A 17,330-nucleotide genomic window follows, 5' to 3' on the forward strand; every position below is an offset into this window, starting at 1 on the left:
TTATGCCTAATTTGGTGAGAGAGTTTTGCTTCAATAAAAGTATTTTCTGCCTTTCAGATTGTAAACTCGATTGGGCAGTGACCTGTTAACCTACTGTTCCTGTATGTTAAACATGTTTTGTTAGAATTGTTTGTCTTGGTTTATCTATTGAACAGTGCTGTGGGATATGTTGGCACTATATAAATAATTGTAACTATGCTGCTATCTGTATATTTAGATGTCCTTTCTTGATTTTTCAATAGTTTTTTATTTGTGTGATGTACCGCCATGTGTGCTGTCCCATTCTCACGTTAGAATAAAAAAAAAACAAAAAAACATTTAAACCTAACAATTGCTTAAGGTGAATCTACATAAGAAAATTAGGACAAAACATTGTATTAACCATCTGGGTGACATAACTACTGTATTCTCTTTTTACTACACACATCCATTAATAACTAACAGATTAGGAACCTTATAAGAAAGGAATAATTAAAAAAAGCTTAAACATATAACCTTTCTCTAAGGCTTTCTGGACTTTTCAGCACCTTGAAGGTTATGTAGAAAACTAGATAGACAGATAGACAGGCTCATACACTTGGAGTGAGTCCTTCACTTGACTTAAAAGTGGAGACATATTCAGCAAAACATAGGGGTATGTCAAAATGAGAAATATTGGCACCATAAAGAAAAAGTGCATTAATATCAACGTGCAGAGATCAGGGACATACAGCTTATGTTCGTCAATGCAATAGGCCAGCCAGACAGCAAGGACAATGTATGCAACTTCATAATATACACAGCGTTGTGAACTGATTGATTGATAGCTTGATACGCAGCATAAAATTCTGGAGTATCAAAGGTGCCAGAGCATTTCTAAATTAATAGAATTGGCTTTTTGCTATGTAGGTCGTATTTCTTGAAGTATCCAAATTAACGTAATGTTCTCTTCGAAATAAATAAATTATTGAAATATATTTCTTTCTAAGTATTTTTTCTTTTACATTCAGGTTTGTCCACAGTTGAATTGTGTCTCAGTTTGTGTTTTGGGCTTCATCTTCCGGTCACTTCCAGGAAAAAAAAACTGCTCATCAAATAAAAATTAGCGAGTAACACACTCTTGATGTTGTGTAGTTTATAAAATGTAGAGTAGGCAAACATGATAAATGGCACTTCCAAGAAAGAGCAGATCCATAAGTTCCTTTTTTTGTAAAAAAAAATAAAAAAATAAAAATGACTTCTCTTTTTTGCTGGAGGGGTTGTTTAATCTTGCCCCACTCTAAACATTTCTGGCTTTTGAATGTGGAGACTGATTGATCGGCAGAACTGATTTCCAATCTTGGGAGAGATGCCACACTATCTGCATGATAACCTTGGAGATATAATACTGGATATACTTACTATGCTTTACCGTTTTGCACCTTAACAAGACAAAACAGGCATCTATCAGCAATCATCACATGTGTTCCATTGGATGTTATGATATTTGCTCTAAATGCATCAGCCCAAAATTGCTCAGTTATGCCTTGATACATATCAGCTATTAACATATGAAAAACTGTTAAGGGTAAATTGCAATGTTATTCTGCATAGTCTTATTATCTAGCTGAAGCGTCATGCAGAGATGATACAATAAGCAAGCTACAACAAAGTGTATAGACTTCATGTAATTTAGCCCGTATCACTTACGTATTTAGGTTTCTGGCTATTCTAGGGTTAGCCAGGTCGACCTTTTCACACTGGCATGTACTTTGTGTTAATGTGTGCATGCAAATAAGATACATACATACCTTTATACGTGCATAGCACACTACACTCAAAATACCTAGCCACACACACCGGCTTACATACACACATAAATAACCAGCAACACTCACACAGATATACATAATTAGCCACAAACATACATACCTTAACACACTTACAAACAACGCTTGATAAAATAAAATAAGGACGTTGGGGGTGAAATCACCACCTATCTCCCAAGTAGAACGTTAGTAAAGTACGCTTACCCCTAATATTTGACTGCAGGATAAAGCAGTTTACACAAACATACAGGGGGAAAAAAGAGAAAAAAAATCTAATGGTGTAGTATGTAAAACAAAAATGGGTAGGAAAAGTATAAATAGACGAAATCACAAAGATAGATTCAAATGAGGGGACTGGCTCAAATCACAATCACTTTGGTGTATGAAGGGGACACCTTCCCTTTTCTAAATTTTCTTGTTGAGCTCAAAGTAAAACACAAAGAGAACAATCCCTAATGCAATATATAAGGAACCCAATGATCTTATAAATAGAATGAATCTTGCTCACATTGAAAAGAGCCAATGGGAAAACCAGGCTCTAGGTATCAAAAGCTGTTGACCTTCTAAAGGGGGGTAAACCCTTTTATATAGGAGGCAAATGGTAGAGGACTAAAAATCCAATTGGATAAATGTATTGATACATAATAAATTTAAAAACAAAAAGTACATTTGATTGGTTCTAACAAGAGATCATCATTTAAAGGAGGAAATGAGGAGAAACATGATAACACTGATTGAAAAAGCCAGAGAAAAGGCGAAACGCGTCTTGGAGCATTTAAGAAACATTTGAGGACATTTATTTTATTATACTGATTTACTTTTTGTTTTTAGAAATTCTGAAGTCTCTGGTGTTTGTGGGAGAGGGAGCAGAACTGGCATGCACTGCAATTTTTTAAGACTGTTCTTGCTCCCTCTGTCATGACATTGCAGTAATACAGAGTCCAGCTTTGCTGTGACATAGTGCTGAGAAGCATAATTACTGTTTGCTACCCAGCACCGTCTTAAACATTGGGGAATGACTAGAGAGTCGATGGGGGAGAGCATGCAAAGAGAAGCTATTATCTTTATAATGCACAAAAAATATATTTTTTGCCCCATAGTTTCCCCATTGCTCCAGATTGTAGATATATACATGTTTCAGATAAGTTGTTCCAGGATAGAAAGGCAAATCAAATATTTATATTGTTATACATTTGGCTGACTATAGGTAACTGTCAAACACACCTTGGGTGTGAAACTTATCTCCCAGCCATCAAGAGGGAACAGAGGGGGATCCCATTGCACTTCCACAGAGGTCTGTGTCACTTCCTTAAACTGAAGATCTCTAGGTGGGGAAATATCTGAAAGAATAAAAAAAACAGGTAAAACATAAATGGTAGCAGTTAAATGTTTGTTAACATTACTTAGTAGTCCACTGTTTTAACTAGCAGTATTATAGAAACTTGGTTTAACTCAAGACAACTGCACATCATCTTTGGTAAGACCCACATTGATTACTCACCCAGCAAGTACTAAAGTGATATGGAGATATACCCCGAAATTAAGTTTATCTGGACATCTGTCAATACATTTTTATTTAATTTGTTAGGATCACAAGTTCCTACAATATTTTGGCTAAAGCATCAAGTTCAATGAAATTATAAGCATTAAGAATCTCAACTTGCGATAATAAGGGAATAGGTCTCTCAGTCTTACATCCCTTATAGCCACTCAAAGTTATCATCTATTTTTGTAATGTACAAAAGCTTAAGTCTATTATTTACTAAAATAAGGACACCAAATAATGTAAAGAATTCACAAAAAGGAGAGACTCACGTGTTGACATTGTGATACTGGCTGGTTCGCTGGTGATTTCACTGATGACAGAACAGACGCTGATATTGTAAGTTATCCCAGGTTCTAGTTCCCTAATGGTGACGGTACTCCAATCTCCGGGGATCCTCTGCTGAAGTCGTTGAAGGGTTCCCCATTCCCCTGGCACAGCTGGCTGGTACGATATAACATATTCTGTCACTGCAGATGTTCCTTGCCACGCCAAGTCCATCCAGTGATCTCCAACTGCAGTCACAGCAAAATCCACCGGAGCGGCAACTAATGGAGGATAAAAGAGAAAAAGTTTTGTATAATGACTCAACTGGTTCTCCCCAACAGCTGCCATGTCTTAAAATTAAATTGGTACTTTTTACTTTGGATATTTTGTGGCATTTGCAGTTGTACTTTTTACTAAACGCTATCAATTACAATTTTAAAATTACCATCGTCAATTTACTGTAAGGACAATGCACAATATTTGAATACCATATGCAGGCAAGAAAAGTGCAATGCACTGCCAGTAACGTAGACATTGCCAGACAACGTGAGAAACAACTTTACTGACAACATTAGATTTAGGACAGTAGACAGATATTAAAAAATGTGGGCGTTTCTTTCTTAACCATTCATTTTGGTTAACGCTTGGGTAGCACTATGTGCACTGTTATTTAGTTATATTTTGCTGATAGTCTTATGGTTTTTTTGGTGCAGGTAGGCACTATCTCCGTGCGGTGCAAAGGTAACTACGGACAGTTGAAACATGCATATTGCCTCTGACTTTCTCATTTCCCACTGAACCCTATTAACTGGATCTTGATACACAGTTTAGGCTAGCTCCATTTTTCATTTCCCTCCTGTGACCCCTCCTCCTTCTCTCTCTTTATCTAATTTTTGAGAGTTTATCAGGGATTTGGGGATCATCTTTTTCCCAGTAAAGCTTTACTACCTATCTGTGTACTTAATAATTGAGGTATTTACCCCTTTATCATTGGGTTGGAAACCACCTGTCTGTTCCCATTTGCATACCCACCTGCCCAGTGGTGGAGTCTTTTAGGTGGCAATCCTATTTGTCAGATATTTTATTTGTCCCTTTCACCTCTCCCCACCCTTCTCTCTCCCTTTGACACCATTTAAATATCACTGTATATTGATCCATCCTCGGTCTATCTGTATGTATTAGTTTTAATAAAAGTTAGGGTTCTTTCTAGCTATTAACCTTTTCTTTACTGTGCTCTCCCCCACTCCGCCCCCCAGAAGAGGAGCGTACTGGGATTAGTTTTCTTTTTAAAAACAAAATACAATAAGAGTTCAGAGAAATACAAACACTGGTACAGGGAATATGCAGTATGACTACTGATGATTAGGACTGATGATTAATTAATATTTTTAAGAGCCATTATGGTGTCAGGTGTTATACAGTTGTAACTAAAATGTTAGTTTACATTATTAAGTCTTTACTTTACAAATAAGTTATTTACAGAATAACATTCAATATTTATAACATTCAAAATATGTTGGTATTAAATTTGCTAAATATTCCCCAGCACAATACATCTGGAAACACATTAAAACCAGGTAAATCAGTTGTTCTTCATGTCTACATTTCATAAAATGTCTGTATAACGAATCCATAGATTAACCATGTCACACTTATCATATCACTTTATAATAACCTTTTATATAGATGAAAACAATGGAATCAATCTACGCATTAGTTAAGGCATATCTAGTAGTCAGCGTAATCATAGTTAATAACATCTCCTGTACGAAACATGTTCACAAAATGTCTCTGAATACTACTGTAACTTCAGTCTTTGTAATCCAAGCAATGTCATCACCATTAATGAAAATCTTGAATAAAAATAAAAAAATAAAAAACATCTTTAAGTTTAGTGTTTTTTTTTATTTATAAGATGGGAACTTATTCTACTATAACACTGTAACACGGAAATGAAATGTAAATTAAACTGATCCAAAGTAAATCGGAAAAAGGCACTGCCCAAATGAGGTAACAAATTAGAAGAAAAGGTGTGTAGTTACAAAACAGTGGGAACATCATGCGCCTATATCGAAGAAATATATAGACTTTCTATAGGATGTATGATAGTTGAAGGTAGCTGAAGAATAATAAAGTAACATTTTGTAATAATAGACATTTAGACATATTTAAAGTGCTAGAAACACAAGTAAAGTCTGACATTGTAAGCAAAAAGATAGAGTTGGATCTTGCAGTTTCTCTGTATGTTTCGTTAGTTGGCTTTCTCGACTCAGGTCTAAAGAACAGAAATGGTGATAAAACAAGGTATTTATTGCAAGAAGGGGTATGGGATGGGAAGGGGTTACCTTTCCCACCCCATGCCCCTTCTTGCAATAAATATGTGTTGTATTTATTGTATACAAATAATTGTTGAATACAATTGAAAAGTTTGCCAATTACATTATATCAACCAACATATTATTAACTATATGTGCATGAAATATGGTCTAGAAATGAATGATGGGAAAACTGACTAGATATGAGCAATACAAGATGTGTTGGAGCCAAGCATTATCCAAAGGTTGTTAGATTATTCTCATGAGAAATAATGAAAATCGTTAGGCTGATTTTTCAATGTATAAGGCCAAAAAGACTTCAGTTTACGACAGGTCAATCACATATGGAGGTTATATTCATTCTGCTAACAAATTAGGATAATAGCGCCAGGGGCCTAGAGGTGAGCCTATTCTAGATGGAATGAAAGTGCTTACAATGCTGTAGAATCATTTACAGAGATTTTTTACTAAAGGGAGAATTGTCGGGAATTGAAGGTAAATTCAAAGTGAATTTCAATTTTAGGCCGAAGTAGTAAACTGAAAATACAACTGACTTACAGTTTTCTTTCTAGTTTGGCTACTTGAAATTTTAAATTGACCTCATATTTACTTTATATTACCATTAACTCTCTTTATTTACTTTCGTAAATAACTCTAAAAATGTTGGTAATCTGAAATGGAAAACTGCAATATTGTCGTTAACGTTATAAACTACAAAAGTAATAAAGTAGTTAAGATATTCTTTATTTATTCTATAATGCCGATGACTATTTTAATTAAATTATTATTTGCAAATCCCATTCATGACTAGTGACTAATTTAGTGACGTAAAAGAGAGTGAGTTGTGGGTGCTGTGCATACCCATGCATTCAGATACATTTCAGATACATTGAACATGCACTCATATACATCTATACATACCTATATTAGATACACGTCACACACATATACATTTATTCACATATTTACATACATGCATATTGATTTATACACGTGAATTCAAAGAACAATACACAAAATAGCATACGCATACATAGTGCATTCACTCACAAACACATGCAATCACATACACCCATACATTCACATTCCATCAAATATAAAGTTATGGGAAAAGTTGGACAGAGCACTGAAACAAAATCTCTTTAAATCCACTGGAGAATGAAAGTTATCAAATAACATTTAACTTGGAGTGAAATAGTACATAAGTGAATAGATGCTAAATATTTACTAGAATAGAAAATCAAAGCACATTCAACTGAAAAGGAAATTATCTTTGTGATTGAGGTCTCCATTCAATATTTTTGAATAAGTGTTTCCAATGATTTAAGATTGTGAAACATATATTTCTATTTATTTTAATATATTAATAGATTTTTATGCATTATATATTTTAATATTTTGAGAAATCATTTTGAAAGCTTATCAAAAAATGTATCATTAAAAAAAAAAGCTTTTCTAAGTCTAATGCTTGTTTTGCCTATATCCATCAATTTATTCTCATGACATCACAGCACAAAGATCATGCCACCGAGAGAACAAAATGATCTAATCATTCCGCATCTAAATTCTGAAAATGGAAAATTTCCCACAATGTGTAATGTTGATAACATTGTTATTGTATAAGGGCAGGGAAGTCAGTTATGAGATAATTGGCTCTCTGGAGCTATAGTAAAAGAACATGTTTGCTAGGATATTTTTTGTCCTGCCTCAGCTATAGGTAATTTGTTATTGTTAAGAATGGGCTTAGAGGTGTCAGTTTCTGCTAAAACATCTCTCCTTCATTCTGCATACGCACAGAGATGTAGCTGCTTTCTTGACAATCTTGTAACCAGAATGGTCTATTCCACATCACAAGGGAACAAGCCACTTTCCTAATAAGCAGAATGTGTGTAGGAAAGCTGTGTGTGTTTCCTGGTGGTTCTGCTGTTTGTCTTAAAGGGACACTATAATCACCAGAACAACTACAACTTTATGTAGTTGTTCTGTGTCTGTAGCCTGTCCCTGCAGGCTTTTTAATGTAAACACTGGCTTTCTTTGAAAAGGCAGTGGTTACATTGCTACCTAGTAACACCACTAGTGGCAGTCACTCAGACAGCCACCGGAGGTGCTTCCTGGGTCAGTACTGCATTGACCTTCAGCATCTCCACGCTCTGCATGATTCAATGAATCTCTATCAGGAGAAGCTGTTTGGCACAGCCCAGCATTATGCCACACATGCCAAATAACCTCCCAATGCTTTCCTACTGGAAAGCATTGGATTGGATAAGATTTTTAAATTTGATGATCTCAGCCACAGAGGCGGAGCAAGGCGGGACCAGTCACAGGGAGACTGGTGCAGTGCAGGAAAAAAGGTAAAAAGTAAAGAGAGGGGGCCGGGTGTCTAAATAGTTATTTTAACACAGTAGTGTCAGGAATACATGTAACTATAGGACAGCGTTTCCCAATTGGTGTTCCGCGAAACCCCATCACAAATGGGGTCCGGTGTAATTTTGGCAAACAAAATGGCCGCAATGATTTGGCCCAGTCGGGTGCCGCTGATAATTGAGGTCGGCGGCGAGGCGGCACTCTCCCCAGCTCAGCTCCTTCGCGCGCACTGCAGTGATGTCGGAGCTGAAATATGATGTCACTCTGGCTCCGGCATCACAAAGAGGCGCGCGATGGAGCTGAGCAGGAAGATCATTGTTCCTTCATCACCCGCACTGTACGCCCACACGCCAGCCGCTCATCCCAGAAGCCCCACTGGCCCCCAGGGCACCACACACCAGCCGCTCAGCCCAGCAGCCCAACTGGACCCCAGGGACCGCACGCCAGCCACTCCGACCAGCAACCAAAGGCTGGGTGGAGTGAAATCTAAAAAAAAAAATAATTGTGTGTGTGCCTGTTAAGGAGTTTGTATGTGTGTTTGTCAGTGAGTGTGTATGTGTGTGTGGTAGAAGGGCTCAGGTAAATAACAAATTGGTATTGCCGTGCCAGGAAATTGACCCATGTGGACGGTACAAGAAGATATGGTCCAGTGGGACAGGGTCATCCGGTTGACAGCCATGAGGCATGATGCTCACAACCTCAAAGTCCTCAGCATGTAGCCCCTAAATGAAAACATTTTTAAAGTATACTTGATATGTACCAAATACTGTTTTTCCTTTATTTAAAATTTTTTAAGGCTTTTCCTTTGTGTAGGGATACACTATTACTCCATTAATCCAACGTTGTGTGTATTGTATTATACTAGGCATATATGCCTGTGTGTTGTAGTGTTGCTTAGATTGGTCAACTTGTCCACTTTGGTGCTTCTTTCCATGCCTTCCATACCTTGGAATACAATGATCGCTGTGTAAGCAGAATGTGTACAGCTGGATTCAAAAGTCAATGACAAAGATCTGTGATTCCAGAAGAATAAATAGTACAAAATCCTTATGATATTTTATTAATCAGAACACGTGACCTATTTTTAAATGTTTAAGTAGTTTTCAGCCACATTTTATCAGAAATTGTTTAACCCCCTTAAGGACACATGGCATGTGTGACATGTCACGACTCCCTTTTATTCCAGAAGTTTGGTCCTTAAAGGGTTAAAAGAGCAAATTAGCAGTCAGCAGCAATCACAATTAGCAAAAGGGAGGTTTTCCAGCTAATGGAGGGTACAAGGTAAACCCCGGTGTTGCTAGCACTAAGCAACTATCTAATAACAGAAAGGTCCAGCACACCTCTTCATTTTTAGTGAGCACTCCGGTGTATTGAGTAAAAGCACACAGTAAGGGCCACGTTTCGACCCACGCAGCGGTCTTTCTCAAACCATTAATGAAACAATACAACAGTATGCGTCTCTCTCTTAAACTCCCATAACTGTGTTCTGGGCCCTGTGGGAAACAAGGGTTAAAGTTCTATCCTGCAGAATGGAGTGTTTTATTAAGGATATAATAGAAAAGTATCTCTTGCCCTAGCTTGGAGTGTTTAATTGCTCCCACTGCCTGCTGTTGTATTGTGAATTCTATAGTTCTCATCAAATCTGTCCTTAAAACAATGGAAAATGCTGTAGACTGACATTGGATAAGGTCTATTACAACAATTGAAATATATGGTTTTTATAATTCCCTTTTGATGAAAACCTCAGCATCAACGGGCGACAATTAAAAACAGAGCAGTTGCAATTTTAGGTTTCTCGATATGGCCTCAAGGTAACATGAGTACACAAATATAAATAATAATAATAATAATAATAATAATAATAATAATGATAAGAAAATAGATGCTAGAGCTTTAACTGCGATTCAAAGCCCTTAATTGTCACCCAACCGATTTGTCATTTTGTGTCTGTGTAATTCTGTTAGTTCAAAGACCTAAGGTTGGAAACAATAAGATTTGATTTTCTTTTTGTGGCGTATTGTGAGGATTACTGAGTAGTGATGTCCCGAACTGTTCACTGGCGAATAGTTCCTGGCGAACATCGCTTGTTCGCATTCGCCACGGATGGCGAACACATGCGCTGTTCGGTCCGCCCCCTATTCGTCATCATTGAGTAAACTTTGACCCTGCCTGTACCTCACAGTCAGCAGACACATTCCAGCAAATCAGCAGCAGACCCTCCCTCACAGACCCTCCCACCTCCTGGACAGCATCCATTTTACATTCATTGTGAAGCTGCATTCTTAGTGAGAGTAGGGACAGTGTAGCTGCTGCTGATTTGATAGGGAAATTGATAGGCTAGTGTATTCAGTGTCCACTACAGTCCTGAAGGACTCATCTGATCTCTGCTGTAAGGACAGCACCCCCAAAAAGTCCTTTTTAGGGCTAGAACATCAGTCTGCTTTTTTTTTTCTGTGTAATGTAATTGAAGTTGCCTGCCTGCCAGCCTGTGTGTCAGGCTCACAGCATATACTGTGCCCACTTGCCCAGTGCCACCACTCACTCACTGGTGTCACAATAGCTTGCATTTAAAAAAAAACAACTTTTTTGACTGTAATATAATAGCAGTCAGTTTCCTTCACTAGTGTGCGTTTCAGGGCCTGCCCAGTGCCACCACTCACTCACTGGTGTCACAATAGCTTGCATTTAAAAAAAACTAAACTTTTTGGACTGTAATATAATAGCAGTCAGTTTCCTTCACTAGTGTGCATTTCAGGGCCTGCCCAGTGCCACCACTCACTCATATCTGGTGTCCCAATAGCTTGCATTTAAAAAAAACTAAACTTTTTTGACTGTAATATAATAGCAGTCAAAAATAAAATTTTGACTGTAATAGATTGAAGAGCAGTTAGTTGTCTGCAAGCGTGTGTGTCAGGCCTACAGCGTCTACTCTGCCAACTTCTGCCACTGCACAGTGCCACTCATATCTGTTGTCACAGTAGCTTGCATGCATAGTACCCGCGTGCAAGCTACTGATGATGTTGTACACGCTGCTACTTCCTTTGCTGAGTTGTCAGATACAAGTGAAGCGGTTGATGATGACGAAGCGTCCGTGGATTTCACGTGGGTGCCTGCTAGAAGAGAAGAAGAACAGGGGGAAAGTTCAGATGGGGAGACAGAGAGGAGGAGGAGGAGATGAGTTGGAAGCAGGGGGAGGTCGTCGCAAGGAGCTAGTGGCACAGTCATACAGCATGCATCGGCACCCGGGGTCAGCCAGACAGCACGCCAATCAACGCATGCTGTTGCCACCACCAGAATGCCGTCAATGCAGAGCTCAGCAGTGTGGCATTTTTTTTGTGTGTCTGCCTCTGACAACAGCGATGCCATTTGCAACCAGTGCCAAAAGAAACTGAGTCGTGGGAAGTCCAACACCCACCTAGGTACAACTGCTTTGCGAAGGCACATGATCGCACACCACAAACGCCTATGGGATCAACACATGAGTACAAGCAGCACACAAACTCAAAGCAGCCATCCTCCTCCTGGTCCAGCATCTTCAGCCACGTTAACCACTGCTGTCCTCCTTGCCCCCTCTCAACCATCCGCCCCTCCGTCTCTCTCCTTGAGCAGTTCCTGCTCATCTGCCCACAGTCAGGTGTCTGTCAAGGACATGTTTGAGCGTAAGAAGCCAATGTCACAAAGTCACCCCCTTGCCCGGCGTCTGATAGCTGGCTTGGTTGAACTCTTAGCCCGACAGCTTTTACCATACAAGCTGGTGGAGTCTGAGGCGTTCAAAAATTTTTTAGCTATTGGGACACCGCAGTGGAAGGTACCCGGCCGAAATTTCTTTGCACAAAAGGCAATCCCCAACTTGTACTCGATTGTGCAAAAGGAAGTCATGGCATGTCTGGCACACAGTGTTGGGGCAAGGGTCCATCTGACCACTGATACCTGGTCTGCAAAGCATGGTCAGGGCAGGTATATCACCTACACTGCGCATTAGGGAGACCTGCTGACGGCTGCCAAGCATGGAATGCGTGGCTCTGCAGAGGAGTTGGTGACACCGCCACGACTTGCAGGCAGGCCTGCTGCCACCTCCTCTACTCCTCCTACTCCATCCTCTTCCATAACCTCCTCGGCTGAGTCCTCTTCTGCTGCTGCGTCTTGTTCTCCATCAACGGCACCCGCCCAGCTCTCCAGGTACTGTTCCACATCCCGGATACGGCAGTGTCATGCCGTCTTGGGGTTGACTTGCCTGAAAGCAGAGAGTCACACTGGACCAGCACTCCTGTCCGTCCTGAACGCACAGGTGGATCAGTGGCTAACTCCGCACCAACTGGAGATCGGCAAAGTGGTTTGTGACAACGGAAGAAATTTGTTGGCGGCATTGCATTTGGGCAATGCAAGTTGACACATGTGCCGTGCATGTCACATGTGTGTAATCTGATCGTACAACGCTTTGTGCATAAGTACCCAGGCTTACAGGACATCCTGAAGCAGGCCAGGAAGGTGTGTGGCCATTTCAGGCATTCCTACACGGCCATGGCGCACTTTTCCGATATCCAGCAGCGAAATAACATGCCAGTGAGGCGCTTGATTTGCGACAGCCCGACACGTTGTAATTCAACACTCCTGATGTTCGACCGCCTGCTCCAACAAGAAAAAGCCATTAACGAGTATTTGTATGACCGGGGTGCTAGGACAGCCTCTGCGGAGCTGGGAATTATTTTGCCACGTTACTGGACGCTCATGCGCAAGGCCTGTAGGCTCATGCGTCCTTTTGAGGAGGTGACAAACCTAGTCAGTCGCACCGAAGGCACCATCAGCGACATCATACCATTTGTTTTCTTCCTGGAGCGTGCCCTGCGAAGAGTGCTGGATCAGGCCGTAGATGAGCGTGAAGAGGAAGAGTTGTGGTCACCATCACCACCAGAAACAGCCTTATCAGCATCGCTTGCTGGACCTGTGGCAATGCTGGAAGAGGATTGTGAGGAAGAGGAGTCAGAGGCGGAATGTGGCTTTGAGGAGGAGGAGGAAGACCAACCACAACAGGCATCCCAGGGGGCTCGTTGTCACCTATCTGGTACCCATGGTGTTGTACGTGGCTGGGGGGGAAGAACATACCTTCAGAGAGATCACTGAGGACGAGGAACAGGACATGAGTAGCTCGGCATCCAACCTTGTGCAAATGGGGTCTTTCATGCTGTCGTGCCTGTTGAGGGACCCTCGTATAAAAAGGCTGAAGGAGAACGACCTGTACTGGGTGTCCACGCTACTAGACCCCCGGTATAAGCACAAAGTGCCTGAAATGTTACCGAATTACGGTCGGAAAGGATGCAGCAGTTCCAAAATCAATTAAAAAGTATGCTTTACACAGCGTATATGGGTGATGTCACAGCACAACGGGAATCTAACAGGGGAAGAGGTGAAAGTAATCCTCCTCCTCCCACGACCACACCGGCAAGGACAGGACGCTTTACAGAAGTGTTGTTGATGGAGGACATACGGAGCTTTTTAAGTCCTATGCCTCGCCACAGCCCTTCGGGGTCGACCCTCAGAGAACGACTCGACTGACAGGTAGCAGACTACCTCGCCTTAACTGCAGATATTGACACTCTGAGGAGCGATGAACCCCTTGACAACTGGGTGTGCAGGCTTGACCTCTAGCCTGAGCTATCCCAATTTGCGATAGAACTTCTGGCCTGCCCCGCTTCAAGTGTCCTGTCAGAAAGGACCTTCAGTGCAGCAGGAGGTATTGTCACTGAGAAGAGAAGTCGCCTAGGTCAAAAAAGTGTAGATTACCTCACCTTTATTAAGATGAATGAGGTGTGGATCCCGAAGGTACTGACAGTGGGCGATACAGACAACTAAAAAAGGCCTGATGAGGGGGACTACTTAACACACCACTCCTATCTGGTGGCACATTAGATTGCACGTGCAGTGCCCAAAATTTGAAGTAGGAGGACCGACCAAGCATCTTTTTCCATCTCCCGCTTCCTAAAATCGATGCCTTATATACACGTCCCCTGATAGGGGACATAACAGGGATTAAACTAATAGGAATAGTACTACTTAACACACCACTCCTATCTGGTGGCACATTAGATTGCATGCGCAGTGCCCCAAATTTGAAGTAGGAGGACCGACCAAGCATCTTTTTCTATCTCCCGCTTCCTAAAATCGATGCCTTATATACACGTCCCTGATAGGGGACGTAACAGGGATTAAACTAATAGGAATAGTACTACTTAACACACCACTCCTATCTGGTGGCACATTAGATTGCACGCGCAGTGCCCCAAATTTGAAGTAGGAGGACCGACCAAGCATCTTTTTCCATCTCCCGCTTCCTGGGTGGAGGAAGAGAGACCTTCAATGACATCAGTGAGGACAAGGAACGGGACATGGCTAGCTTGGTATCCAACCTTGTGCAAATGGGGAGTTTGCGTTTGTGCAAATTGACTGTTTGCGGTTGTTTGCGGTGCGTTAAATGGGGAGTTTGGTCTGTCACTGTGAAGCGGGCGTAACCCTTACGCTACCTGATCATCGATACAACATCATACCTGATGTTTTAAAGCACGTTATTCCAAACAATTTAGGAATGTTTGGTGATTTATGCCCTTCATGGATTAAAACCAGACTCTGCATCAACTATGTAATTTTCCATGGGAGTTTTACCATGGATCCCCCTCCGGCATGCCACAGTCCAGGTGTTAGTCCCCTTGAAACAACTTTTCCATCACTATTGTGGCCAGAAAGAGTCCCTGTGGGTTTTAAAATTCGCCTGCCCATTGAAGTCTATGGCGGTTCGCCCGGTTCGCCCGTTCGCGAACATTTGCGGAAGTTCGCGTTCGCCGTTCGCGAACGGAAAATTTTATGTTCGCGACATCACTATTACTGAGAGTAGAAAAAAGTTTTCAAAATGCTACAACTTTTAGTGTTTCTAAAACAGGCAGCTAAGTCAGAACGGGACTGACCTAGGGTGAAGCTTGTGAAGTAGGTTAAAAGACCTGAAGCGGACAGAGGAATCACAAAAAGGTTTGAAGTGTCCAGAGGTATTAAAAGTAAGCAGAAGGGTCTGAAATCAAAGAGGGGATTTTTCACCTTATCAAAAATGATAAACACGTTCTAATTTATTTAAGCTGACAGCAATTGCAAGAGGGGTCTGAAAGAGTTACAGCATTCTGTCTCAAATAACAAAAATATTTGAAGCAGACAGAGGGCTCTGAAATTTGAAAAATGTTTTCAAGTGAAAAGTTTGACCCTTACCAACCTTTTGCTTTTAAAGTCTTCCATCCCCTTTTTTATGGTTAAATGAAGCCTGTAGCATTTATTATGAGGGTTTAATATAATTGTAAAAATACTTGCCATTTCTTAAACTCCCTGTATAATATAACATTTAATAAAACTTGCGATGCCCGCAAATTTTCTTTCCTCTATTAAAACCGCTACATTCTGTGCTTGGTGCACACCTAATTTTAACTGATATCTTTGTGCCTTTGAACAATGAAAATAAAGAGTATTAGCTATAAAAGAAAAGTTGGCCAGTACATTGCTATTTGAATTCAAGCACTGTGTAAAATATTACTTAATGAAGCAGAGAAAACAGGTATTCTTTAGTAATAACGGATTGACACAATCGTAAAAAAATTGGAATTTACTGGTGAAATGCAGAACAACGCTGAAAGTGCATAATCGTAATAATACAGTTGATTATGGCCAAGCGGTTATATAATGAGGGAATGCAAATGATCTATACACGTGTATATAAAAATGAGTTATTTCTGCTTTTAGTTTATAGCAAGCATAAAGGAGAAATTTAAAAGCTTGCAAATTAGCCTAGATCAATTAGCCAGTAAAGATATCCATTATCATTTTCTAGATGAATAAAAATGAGAAAGATTTGAGCACAAATTTTATACATGCCATTTTGGGTGGGGTATTATTGCTACAATGGGATAATCTCTAAGGGTTGATGGAAAGGAGACTAGATATGACATTCACTAATGACTGCAACAAGTGCATTTTGTAGCCTTTCTGTCACTGCCCCCGACTCGCGGCTGCACGTGGTCGCACCCAATCGGTGTGACCCCACAGATAGGTTAAAAAAAATTACCTGTGCATCAGCGAGTCGGGAGCCAACCTGCTGGGGCGTCCGTCCCCTCCACATGTGGGACCCAAGGTGGTGCCGACCGAGAGGTCACAGCCATTTGTAGCCACGCCTCCAAAAATCATGTGAACCTGCATGTGATGTCACAAAGGCGACACACGCATGTTCTGGGGTCAGAGGTCAAGCTCTGACCAATCACAGCCCAAAGAGGGGTTAGTTCATTGCCCTGTCGTGGTTTCTGTTCCTGGTATCCGAGAGTGCGTTTTCTTGTTCTTGTATTTGATATTCCTGGTATTTGACTTTGGCTATTCCTGTCTATTCTAATATCTGGTTTCTCCGACTTGGCTTTCTAATCGACCTTATTTATTTATGCCTCCCTTGACTATTCTCTATCTTTCAATGTATTAACCCGGCCTTTCTAAGGACCAGTTTACGTTCTGTCTCTTTTTCTGTTCTATGTTACATAGTTTTGCGTGTTGGATCTTATAGTAGTCGTGACATTTTCTTATTGAAAAGTATGAAATGAAGCACAAATTCAAAAATAAAGAATTTGCAAAGAGAGTTTATTTGATGATAAGAATTGCGGAGGACCCTACTAACACAAGGCTTTTTATTTTCCATGCTCCTGCAGCTTTAAAAAAACAAAAAAACTTGATTTTTTTTTTTTTTTTTAATTGGAGAATACTCTTTTTATATGCTTGGTCCTATAGACTGCTGTGTGTGTTTGGTTAGAATTGCTGGCAGTGTTATAGTGAATTGCTGGCAGTGTTATAGTGAAAGCACAAAGACATATCCTGATTGCAGCTTTAAAATTTGGAAACAATATATATTTTTTTCTCAGCATCATGCTAACCCTGCACTTATGCTGACAAAATTAAATTGAAGCTTCAAAATGCTGTTTCTAATGTTATTTTCTCAGCATCATGATAACCCTGTATTTATGCTGAGAAAATTGAATCGCTTAA

The 17,330-nt window shown here is 40.4% G+C and overlaps 1 protein-coding gene across 2 annotated transcripts in view; it reads right to left on the minus strand.

Annotated features, from left to right (window-relative positions):
* The window catches only part of TNR (tenascin R), a 450,249-nt gene that overhangs the window by 82,701 nt on the left and 350,218 nt on the right, over positions 1-17,330 (minus strand). For both annotated transcript variants that reach the window (XM_063428241.1, XM_063428240.1), the window contains exons 5-6: positions 3,603-3,878; positions 3,012-3,127 (exon numbers count right to left, since the gene is read on the minus strand). In XM_063428241.1, the coding sequence (XP_063284311.1) occupies positions 3,012-3,127; positions 3,603-3,878 (392 nt within the window). The remainder of the gene's footprint in view (positions 1-3,011; positions 3,128-3,602; positions 3,879-17,330) is intronic.

This window comes from Pelobates fuscus, chromosome 7, assembly GCF_036172605.1.
Source record: "Pelobates fuscus isolate aPelFus1 chromosome 7, aPelFus1.pri, whole genome shotgun sequence".
Lineage (NCBI taxonomy): Eukaryota > Metazoa > Chordata > Amphibia > Anura > Pelobatidae > Pelobates > Pelobates fuscus.